Source organism: Palaemon carinicauda, chromosome 15 (genome assembly GCF_036898095.1).
Source record: "Palaemon carinicauda isolate YSFRI2023 chromosome 15, ASM3689809v2, whole genome shotgun sequence".
NCBI lineage: Eukaryota > Metazoa > Arthropoda > Malacostraca > Decapoda > Palaemonidae > Palaemon > Palaemon carinicauda.
The window spans coordinates 60,725,903-60,737,895 of NC_090739.1; the positions used below are offsets into that span (position 1 = coordinate 60,725,903).

The 11,993-nt window shown below is 40.2% G+C and overlaps 1 protein-coding gene across 1 annotated transcript in view; it reads left to right on the forward strand.

The window, feature by feature from the left end:
- The window catches only part of LOC137653985 (hornerin-like), a 52,083-nt gene extending 41,327 nt beyond the window's left edge, over positions 1–10,756 (forward strand). Inside the window, exon 4 of the mRNA XM_068387620.1 lies at positions 9,173–10,756. Within this exon, the coding sequence (XP_068243721.1) occupies positions 9,173–10,756 (1,584 nt within the window). The remainder of the gene's footprint in view (positions 1–9,172) is intronic.
- Positions 10,757–11,993: the final 1,237 nt, after the last annotated feature.

An 11,993-nucleotide genomic window follows, 5' to 3' on the forward strand; every position in this document is an offset into this window, starting at 1 on the left:
ACCCTGGTCCGGCAGACTTGTATAGTTGTGTGATTTTGCCTGGGGCTCTGATCCCGAGGTCGTCAAGAGAATCCAGACACTAATGTATAAAAAAATATATGGCTGATTGGAGAGAGCCCTTGAGCAACATGGCGGAGATCTCTGCCTGGAGGACTTCCTTGTGGGAGTAGTCCCTGGATGCAGGGTGTCCACCCCAGGGTCCCTTACCAGGGAGGGGTCTCGTCCAGGAAGGGGACCCGGTAGTCTTCCTTCACAACACGCCTGTCCGTGGTTCGGTTCTGGAATTCTCCCAATGTTTTTGGAGGCATGTCCCCACCAGTGGCGGGGATAGTGGAAGGGGGCCTCTCGCCCTACTTTCTCTTAGGGAACTAGGCTCCTCTGGCTCTCCTGGAGGAAGAGGACATGGGCTTGAAGGTACCCGAGAATCCTTGAGGGCCCTTGAAGGAGGGCTGGTGGGAGGAGTCCCAGGACCTGCCTTCCTTCACGAGTCTCTCCATAGTCTGCAAAACCAGGTTCTCTGGAAACAGACCTTCCCCTTCCACTGGGGGGTTCTTAAGCAACCTGGGGTCTCTGTCCGGGATCCTTTGAGCCAACTTAATGGCTTTGGCCCCGAACAGGAGAAGCTCTCGGAAGAGGTTCAGGTCTGCTTGCTTCGTTGGAGAGATCGTGGCTGGTGTGGAAAGTGGCAACTGCCGCAGACTACAAGTCCAACCAGGACATGGCGTGGGACAGGGACCAAGTGGAGGCCTCCATCGACAGGGTCTCCTGTAACGAGAAGGCCTGGACTCCTTAGGCACCGTCCCCAGGGCCCTGTTCACAGCCGTGGCGAAGTCCAGATCCCTGGGCTCTTCCACTTCACTCAGGTTGTTCAGGTCCCAGATCCAAGCTAGGACCCTCCCGAACATCGACATTTCCTCTGGTGTTGCGTCCGGCAACATCAGATCCCTGTCAAACCTGCGGGGGTAGCCGAGGGCTCCACTCGAGCGGGGAGACCCGTATCGAGGAGAGCCGGGGGGGGGGGGGGCCCTCACTACGCCTGGGGAGCTCACACCCCTAGGCTCCCTCTGCGGGGTCACTTGGGGACCCTTACCCACTTTTGGGCACACGGGGCCTGCCGCTGGGCGGGAGGCCGATGGACCGGCCGGAGATCCCCGGAAGTTGACCACGCGCTCCTCTCTCCTCTCGGGGAACCCCAACCCACGGGCGGCCCCTGCTGCGGTGGACGGTGGGGTCACTCGTTGAACCTGCGGGGGTAGCCGAGGCCTCCACCCAAGCGGGGAGACCCGTATCGAGGAGCGCCTTTGGGGGGGGCGGGAGCCGTCATGGGCATGCCCGCCTCACTTGAACGGGGCCTCACCATGCCTGGGGAGCTCCCACCTCTAGGTTCCCTCTGCGGGGTCACTGGGGGACCTCTACCCATTCTTGGCCGCACAGGGCCTGCTGCTGGGCGGGCGGCCGATGGACAGGCCGGACCACCACGGGAGTCGACCACGAGCTCCGCTCTCCTCTCGGGGACCCCGTCCCACAGGCAACCCCTGCTGCGGTGGGCACGGGGGAACCCCTACCGGCCTTCCTTGGTGAATGGGAACTGCCACGCCTGCGATGCCGCCTGTTCTTCTTGCTGCTGCTCCTGTGGCGCCGGTGCCGCTCCGGGACTGACCTAACCTAGAACATTTTCTAGGGTACCTCGAGGATGACCGAGAACGGTTACTCTTAAGCCCCCTGCGCCTTCTCCTCTCGCCGGAGGAGGAACTTTCCGAGGAGGTCCTGTCCGAAGATCGGTCTCCGTCGGTGGAAGAAGAACGCTTGGCTCTCTTCTTTTATATGAGGTTTGTCGTCATTTTCAAGAGAACCTCGAGGATGACTGCGAATGGTTCCTCTTGCGCCCCCGGCACCTTCTCCTCTCGCCGGGGAGGAACTCTCCGAAGAGGTTCCGTCCGAAGATCGGTCTCCGTCAGAGGAAGAAGGAGAACGCTTTGGCCTCTTCTTATTCTGAGGTTTGTCGTCCCGCTGTGTCACTGAACCGGCCTCCCCCACCACTGGGGTTGCCGACCCGACTGAGGGAGACGGCTCGGGGTAGGTGCATCGCACTCCGAGGTCTCCTTCGTCCCACGGCTGCTCGTCGTCTCTCGGTAAACTTCCCGGGGTCCTGGGCACGGCCGACCAGGGCAGCTGAACAACATCGGAAGAGCCCGTCACACAACGCTCATGATAGGGATCGCACGTTCCCGATGACAGACCTGCAACAACACACAGAGAAGGTAGTTCGGATACCGGGGTTACAGCCGGAACCACTACCAAGGGGGGCACCTGCACACCACGAGTTTGGGCCACAAACTCCTCCATGGAGGGGGTACCCACAAGGCACAAGCGCGCCCACAAAGACAATAATAAGGGATCCGCGACGGGCCTCACCCGACGGAACAACGGACTCAACAATCGGTTGTGGCCCGGCAACAGTCTCGCCTACGTCCCCATCATGGACAGGGACCGGGGACGGCCTTGGGGTCTTCACCTGTACAGGAGTCATCCTGGCCGAGGACGACTCTACCAACGTTTACCTCGACTTAGTATGTTTCTCCTTGGCCTTCTTCATCCCGACTAACTTCCATTGCCAGTCGGGCCAATCGACGCATTCAAGGCAAGTAGCATCCTTCGCACACCTTTGTTCCCGACACGTGGAACCAAAGGTATGAGGATCAACTTATTCCTTAGACAAGAAAGCGCCTCACGCTTTCTCCGCAGAAGGCCCAGGGCAAAGACGATGAGCCTCCATCACAGGGCAAGGATACACACTCAGGGAAAGAAAGGACACAGGAAAACATAAGGGAACACAGGGAACGCGAGGAGAACACATGGGAACCACGAGGTCAGGGTCAGAGCAGGAGCGAGGTCGTGACATGTTAACGTTACAACCGACCAGCGAGAACTGAGGACCTAGGGTCAAGATGGCGCTCAGGTCAGCGGCTGGGCATTGTGGGGGGTAGGATTTGAATCATTTTGGTCGGAGCAGAGTGGTTTTACCAGTCCTCCTAAGAAAGTAATTTGAGGTAAGTATCTCTTGTTGGAACAAATATATATATATATATATATATATATATATATATATATATATATATATATATATATATATATATATATATTCTTTACCAAAAGTTCTCCATCCTATGCATATCCTTCTTTTAATTTTGGCATCAAGTCCTTTGGAAACATAAGCACGCATATTCACTCACTATCTCTAGAGGTTCACCCATAACCGTTATTTGTTCTCTCCAAATTTTATCCTAGTTTTACTCATATTCATTTTCCGTCCTACATTTCTTCATTTTCTATTAAAATCTTCTATCATCTTTTGCAATTACTCCCATGATTCACTAAAAAGAACTGTCATCTGAAAAAAGTTGTAATGTTAATTCCTACATTTTCCTTATCTCAATTCTTAAATACTTCTATGCACACTGTGCATAATCGAAGAAAGATGCGGTCTCCGTGTCTACCTCCTTTTTTATTCGGAATTTCTCTCTCTCTCTCTCTCTCTCTCTCTCTCTCTCTCTCTCTCTCTCTCTCTCTCTCTCTCTCTCTATTACAATCGATAAAATACAACTATTTTCGATTAATTACTGCAGTAAATTTCAGCTAACCCCTCTCTCCCCCCTGGCATATGTATGTATCAACGTCCGATGTAAGTATCAGTATCCTTCGGTTTTTTAATGTATATGCATGATCTTTTGGTGGGCATATTCCTGTTGCTTTCCTGTTGTTTACTTTGTTGAATTTACTTCGATATGACCATTCTAAGGAGATTAAGCCATGTGTAAGAATATTTGTCAAGTCACAATTAAATTTTCGAGAGAATAAGATCAATGCTCAGAAAACTCTGATATGTCTATTTTATCGGTTAGCTTTTTCTGTTTAGTATCCGAGGCAAAACTGTTTAGTATCTGAGGCAAAACTCCTCTTTATTGAAAGTTGAAATTTAAATGGGATTACAATCTAATTTGGTTGCTACTCAATATCATTTGTAATATGGAAATGTTGACATGATTACCATGTGTACGTGGCATGAAAACTCCATAATTCTATAATTGTTTATAAGTTTGCCGGTTCTAAATGTAATATATGTTGCAAAGAAAGCAGAGGTTTTATTGTTTCTATAAAATAATAGTACACTAGATAGAATGAAAACGAAGAAAAGAAAAATCTTCAAAGTGTTAGAAACCAGTCTTTTCTTTGGAGAAATGTTTAATACGAGGAAATTAAAAAGAATGCAGGCTCTCCATCAATGATAGATATATACGAGTATAACTCAGAGGTAGTCTGTTGATGAGGTTTCCCAGGAATGTTTAGTCATGCATTAAAAGTATCATTGTAGAGATTACTGCTGAAATGTTTTATTTATATTATCGGGATGCTGTTATTGCATAAGGCGTATTCACCTTATAAATGCAATTATAAGGATAAAAGGGTTCCAGATACATGAAAAATCACTCTAAAATAGCTTAAATTTGCGTCAGCTTCCGGGAGACCCCCATCTGCTTTTGTTAGGTTTACCGAACCACCTTTTTCAACACAAATATTTCATCGTGTTTTTCTTTCAATCATTATTGTTCGTTGTACCGTTTCTTATAATTTGACTAAGCGAACTAAATAGATTGATTAAAGAAAAATAAAGAAAACTAGTGCCTTACGTAGGAGTGTAAAGGACAATTAAATGAGAGAAATAATTCCACAAGATTTCCCTAATTCAAATCATGAGAAAGTGTGGTTTACAATATCACCTGTACTGGCGTGGGAGGGCGCTCCCTATAAAGGTACTCTCAAGGCAAAACGTAAATGGTTACACGCGTGGCAATAAAGCTGTGTTTAAAACTAGGCAAATCTTGTGGAATTTAAAGCCTGCTTAGCAGTTGAGGATTATTTCTCTCATTTAATTATTATTTACACTACTATGTAAAGCACTAGCTTTCTTTATTTTACTTTAATCAATATATTTACTTCTCTTAATCAAATTATAAGAAACAGTACAACGGACAATAATGGTAGAAAGAAAAACAAGATAAAATATTGATAAAGGCATTAACTAACATGACGAGATGTAGAAGAGTTACACATGAAACGACAAAATACTTACAGTAGCCAACATGCACTGAGATTCCTGGAAGGCACCACAGCAACCCAGGAAGCCCATGATGAACATAACACCTCCGACGGCCATCAAGAAGTAAAGAACGTAGTTATAGCCTTCGATATCCGCTGTCACTGGAGCCATACTGGCACCGTCCAGGTACATCCATAATGCTATTCCCAACAACATGCCTCCCAGGAACTGCAAGAAAAATACACTGAATCAGTTTGGTGGAGTTCCATACAAATCAATTAATCTTTACACAAACAAAAAACAATACATTTACAGAAATATTCATAAACACGATTCACTATATATATACATATATATATATATATATATATATATATATATATATATATATATATATATATATATATATATATATAGCCTACTGTATATATACACGAGGTTAAGCCATAAAGCAAGGTCTCAGAAACATTTATAAACCATTGACAAGTGTATTGTCAATATTTAAGTTTAAAATGCTCTATTGTTCTACATAACTGACATTTTATAGGCACTGTGGCAGTTTTTGCATAAATATGTCGTACAATTTGGCCGCCATGGCGTTGAGGAAGCGTTGAACCTCACCTTTAGCCTAGTTTTCTTTGCTGAAAGGTCTCCATATCATTTATAACTCTCGTAAAACTCAGATGGGCTATCCAGAACCGAAGAAGAGGAATGTTGAGCAAAGGTATAAGCATCCTCTACGACAACGCTCGCCCCCACGTCAAACCGTTGCTCTCCTGCAACAGTTTGGCTGGACACCATCACCCCCCCCCCCCCCCCCACCTTTATAGTCCAAACTTGGTACCAAGTGACAACCACCTGTTCCCTGAAGTTGGAAGAACATTTGGGTGGAATGCGCTTCGGCAATGGCGACGAGGTAAATGATGAGGTTCAACGACATGGTGGCAAGCTGGTATGACATGGGCATACAAAAGCTGCCACAGCATCTACAAAATTGGATCGACCGAAATGGCCATTATGAAGAAAAATACATAAATGCCCATACTTTAAAAATCATGTAAACACAATTGACAATAAACGTATCAGTAATTTCTAAATATTTTGGAGACATTACTTTTGGAATTAGCCTTGTGAGTATATATATATATATATATATATATATATATATATATATATATATATATATATATATATATATATATAGTGTAATAATTATATACATATATACATACATATGTACTTACATACACACACTGTATACATGTGTGTATCTTATATATATCTATAAATAGATACTGTATACATATGTGTATTCTCTCTCTCTCTCTCTCTCTCTCTCTCTCTCTCTCTCTCTCTCTCTCTCTCTCTCTCTCTCTCTCTCTCTATATATATATATATATATATATATATATATATATATATATATTAATGGTCACTTATGTATACGCATTTATATACAAACAGACGCATATATATATATATATATATATATATATATATATATATATATATATATATATATATATATATATATATATATATATATATATATATACACTCACACACACACACATATATATATATTAATGGTCACATATGTATACGCATTATATATATATATATATATATATATATATATATATATATATATATATATATGCGTAAAAAATCACAGGAAAACGTGATGCTCAGATGCAGAAGAACCACAGGGAAAATTAAATTATGAAATATAAGATTAAGTCCTGACTAGTTTCGTGATACTTCTTCAGAGGACTGATTTATTGAGAGGTTTCTTTATATTCTATAGGGAAAGTAAACGTACGAACATACATATAGAGGCTTAAAGAACAATGACACTCCCATACCAGCTACCTGGGTATTTATCAGGTGTTTACTGGGGGGAGATAAACCTCATTAGACACCTGCCAAAAAGGGTCATTTCTGGGGACGGGTAAATTCTTGTTTTGACTTTCAATACAGTTTATTTATATGAATAACGGTAGCCTTATCTATATAAATACATAAGTAAAACTATATGTATATATAAAACACATCTATATATAAATATATAAAAAGACATATACATACGTATACAAAGACAGGCATTCATACACACATATGCATAGACATATACTTACGTGTACACATACTGGTATACATATACAGACATACTTAGACTTACATATACATGTTTTTACACATGATTAACATGTATATATATATATATATATATATATATATATATATATATATATATATGCACATATAACATTATTACCATAAACATATAATTACGTATATATCAATACTTATATCTAGCATAACCCTATATAGTGCCATACTATACTATATATAATAATTGTACCCTTCAGTGAATGGTAGCTTAGGTCTAGGTATTAATTTCACAGTGACGTTAATTATTCACAATACATTCAGTTCTACATTAAGTGGTTAAAGTTTTTTTTTATATAGCTTACAAATCTCTTTACATATAAAGGTGTCGAGTTTATACATTCCATGTCCAATATTCAAGTTGTTTTCAAAGGTTTCTTTTATGAAACTGGACTCTTCTGATGTTTCTTTCAAATAAGTTATTTGAAAGAACCAATTTCTTTGCACCTGACCAATTAATAGTGTGATTTTTATCTCTAACGTGGGCAGAGTGCATTATTATCTTGAGCATATCTGACACTTTTCTTATGTTGTTCAATTCTCTTTTCAAGGGTTTTACCAGTTTGACACAATACAAAATTTTTCACAAGCATTGCATGGAATACGATATTCATATCCCTTGGTAATGTCAGGAGAATTCTTTATTAAGGCTGTTTTTAATGAATTGTTACTCTTGAATAAACATTTTGAATGGGAAAATAAAAAAGGGCCTTGCAAAAAACTATTGAGAAGGGAAATATAACAGTGGGCCTTGAAATATTGAGAAGGGGAAGATAAAAGTGGGAATTAAAATATTGAGAAGAGAAAGATAAAAGTAGGCCTCGTAAAAACATTTTAAATGAAAAGAAAAGGGCAGGCCTTGAAAAAAAAATTGAGAAGGGGAAGATAACAGTGGGCCTTGCAAAAATATTGAGAAGAGAAAGATAACAGTTGATCTTACTAAAAAATATTGAGAAAGGAAAGATAACAGTTGGCCTAGCAAAAATATTGAGAATAGAAAGCTAACAGCAAGACTTGCAAAAAAAAATTAAATTGAGTAGAGAAAGTAACAGTAGGACATGCAAAAAAAAAAAAAAACTGAAAAAGGAAATATAACAGTAAGACTTGCAAAATTATTGAAAAAGAAAAGACAACAGTTGTTTTTGCAAAAATATTGAAAAAAAGGGAAGTCAAATGTGTTTCTGCAAAAATATTGAAAAGAGAAAAATAACAGTGTCACAGGTAAAAAATATTGAAAAGGGCAAGATAACATTGGGCCTTGCAAAAATATTAAGAAATGAAAGATAACAGTGGGACTTGCAGAAATATTGAGAAGGGAGAAGACAACAGTGGGTCTTGTAAAGATATTGAGAAGGGAAAAATACAACAGTGAGCATTGCAAAAATATCGAGAAGAGAAAATACAAAAGCGTCATTTCAAAATATTGAAATGGGGAAAAGACAACAGTGGCCCTTGCAAAAATAAAGAAAAGTGAAAAGACAACAGTGGGCCTTGCAAGAATATTGAGAATCGAAAAGACAACCGTGGGCATTGCAAAACTATTGAGGGGGGAAAAGACAACAGTAGGCCTAGTTAAAATATTAAGAAAGGAAAAGAGAACAGTGGGCTTTAAAAGAATATTGAGAAGGGAAAAGAGAACCATGGGCCTTGTAAAAATATTGAGAGGGGAAAGAAGGAACAGTTGGGCTTGCAAAAATGTTGAGAAGAGTCAGATAATATTGGCCTTGCAAAAATATAGATTAGGGAAAAGACAACAGTGGGGCTTGCAAAAATATTGAGAAGAGAAAAGACATCCGTGGCCTTTCTATATATATATTGAGAAGGGAAAAGACAACACTGGGCCTCGTAAAAATATTGAGAAGGGATAAAACCACATTGGGTTTTATAAAAAATATTGAGAAGGTAAAAAACAAAAGTGGGCCTTGTAAAAATATTGAGAAGGGAAAAGACAACAGTGGGCATTGTAAAAATTTTGAGAAGGGAAAAGACAACAGTGGGCATTGTAAAAATATTGAGAAGGGAAAAGACAACAGTGGGCATTGTAAAAATATTGAGAAGGGAAAAGACAACAGTGGGCATTGTAAAAGTATTGAGAAGGAAAAAGACAACAGTGGGCATTGTAAAAATATTGAGAAGGGAAAAGACACCAGTGGACCTTGTAAAAATATTGAGAAGGGCAAAGACAACAGTGGGCATTGTAAAAATATTGAGAAGGGAAAAGCCAACAGTGGACCTTGTAAAATTATTGAGAAGGGAAAACACGACAGTGGGCATTGTAAAAATATTGAGAAGGGAAAAGACAACAGAGGGCATTGTAAAAATATTGAGAATGGAAAAGACAACAGAGGGCATTGTAAAAATATTGAGAAGGGAAAAGCCCACAGTGGACCTTGTAAAAATATTGAGAAGGGAAAACACAACAATGGGCATTGTAAAAATATTGAGAAGGGAAAAGACAACAGTGGACCTTGTAAAATCATTGAGAAGGAAGAAGACAATTGTGAACCTTGTAAAAATATTGAGAGGAGAAAAACCAACAGTGGACCTTGTAAAAATATTGAGAAGGGCAAAGACAACAGTGGGCATTGTAAAAATATTGAGAAGGGAAAAGACAACAGTGGACCTTGTAAAAATATTGAGAAGGGAAAAGCCAACAGTGGACCTTGTAAAAATATTGAGAAGGGCAAAGACAACAGTGGACCTTGTAAAAATATTGAGAAGGGCAAAGACAACAGTGGGCATTGGAAAAGTATTGAGAAGGAAAAAGACAACAGTGGGCATTGTAAAAATATTGAGAAGGGAAAAGACACCAGTGGACCTTGTAAAAATATTGAGAAGGGAAAAGACAACAGTGGACCTTGTAAAAATATTGAGAAGGGAAAAGACAACAGTGGACCTTGTAAAAATATTGAGAAGGGCAAAGACAACATTGGGCATTGTAAAAGTATTGAGAAGGAAAAAGACAACAGTGGGCATTGTAAAAATATTGAGAAGGGAAAAGACACCAGTGGACCTTGTAAAAATATTGAGAAGGGAAAAGACAACAGCGGCCATTGTAAAAGTATTGAGAAGGGAAAAGACAACAGTGGGCACTGTGAAAATATTGAGAAGGGAAAAGACAACAGCGGCCATTGTAAAAGTATTGAGAAGGGGAAAGACAACAGTGGACCTTGTAAAAATATTGAGAAGGGAAAAGACAACAGTGGACCTTGTAAAAATATTGAGAAGGGAAAAGACAACAGTGGACCTTGTAAAATTAATGAGAATGGAAAAGACAACAGTGAACCTTGTAAAAATATTGAGAAGGGAAAAGCCAACAGTGGACCTTGTAAAAATATTGTGAAGGGCAAAGACAACAGTGGGCATTGTAAAAATATTGAGAAGGGAAAAGACAGTAGTGGGCATTGTAAAAATGTTGAGAAGGGAAAAGACAACAGTGGACCTTGTAAAATTATTGAGAAGGGAAAAAGAGAACAGGTCTTATAAAAATATTGAGAAGGGAAAAGACAACAGTGGGCATTGTAAAACTAATATGGGAAACGACAACAGTGGGCTTTAAAAAAATATTGAGAAGGGAAAAGACAACAGTGGGCTTTATAAAAATATTGAGAAGGGAAAAGACAACAGTGGGCTTTATAAGAAATATATAGAAGGGGAAAGACAACAGTGGGACTTGCAAAAATATTTGAAAAATGAAAAGACAACAGTGGCCCTTGCAAGAATATATAGAATCGAAAAGACAACCGTGGGTATTGCAAAACTATTGAGGGGGGGGGGGGAAGACAACAGTGGGCCTAGTTAAAATATTGAGAAGGGAGAAGAGAACAGTGGGCCTTAAAAGAACATTGAGAAGGGAAAAGAGAACCGTGGGCCTTGTAAAAATATTGAGAGGGGAAAAAACACAAGTGGGCATGGTAAAAATATTTACCATGGAAAAGACAACAGGGGGCCTTGCAAATCTATTGATAAGTGAAAAGACAACAGAGGGCTTTGCAAAAATATTGAGAAGGGAAAAGACATCCGTGGGCTTTCTATATATATTGAGAAGGGAAAAGACAACACTGGGCCTCGTAAAAATATTGAGAAGGGATAAAACAACATTGGGCTTTGTAAAAATATTGAGAAGGTAAAAGACAAAAGTGGGACTTGTAAAAATATTGAGAAGGGAAAAGACAACACTGGGCATTGTAAAAATATTGAGAAGGGAAAAGACAACAGTGGACCTTGTAAAATTATTGAGAAGGGAAAAGACAACAGTGGACCTTGTAAAATTATTGAGAAGGGAAAAGACAACAGTGAACCTTGTAAAAATATTAAGAAGGGAACATAAAACAGTGGGCCTTGTAAAAATAATTGAAAAGGGAAAAGGCAACACTGGGCCTTGTAAAAATAATTGAAAAAGGAAAAGGCAACACTGGGCCTTGTAAAGACACTGAAAAGGGAAAAGAAAACAGTGAGCCTTGATAAAATATTGAGATGGAAAAAGACAACAGCGGGCCTTGTAAAAATATTGAGAAGGGAAAACACAAAAGCAGGCCTTGTAAAAATATTCAGAAGAGAAACGACAACAGTGGGCTTTGTAAAAGTATTGAGAAAAGAAAAGGCAACAGTGGGCATTGTAAAAATATTGTGAAGGAAAAAGATAACAGTGGGCCTTGTAAAAAAAATATTAACAAGGAACAAGACGGCAATGGGCATTGCAAAATTATTGAGAAGGTAAAAG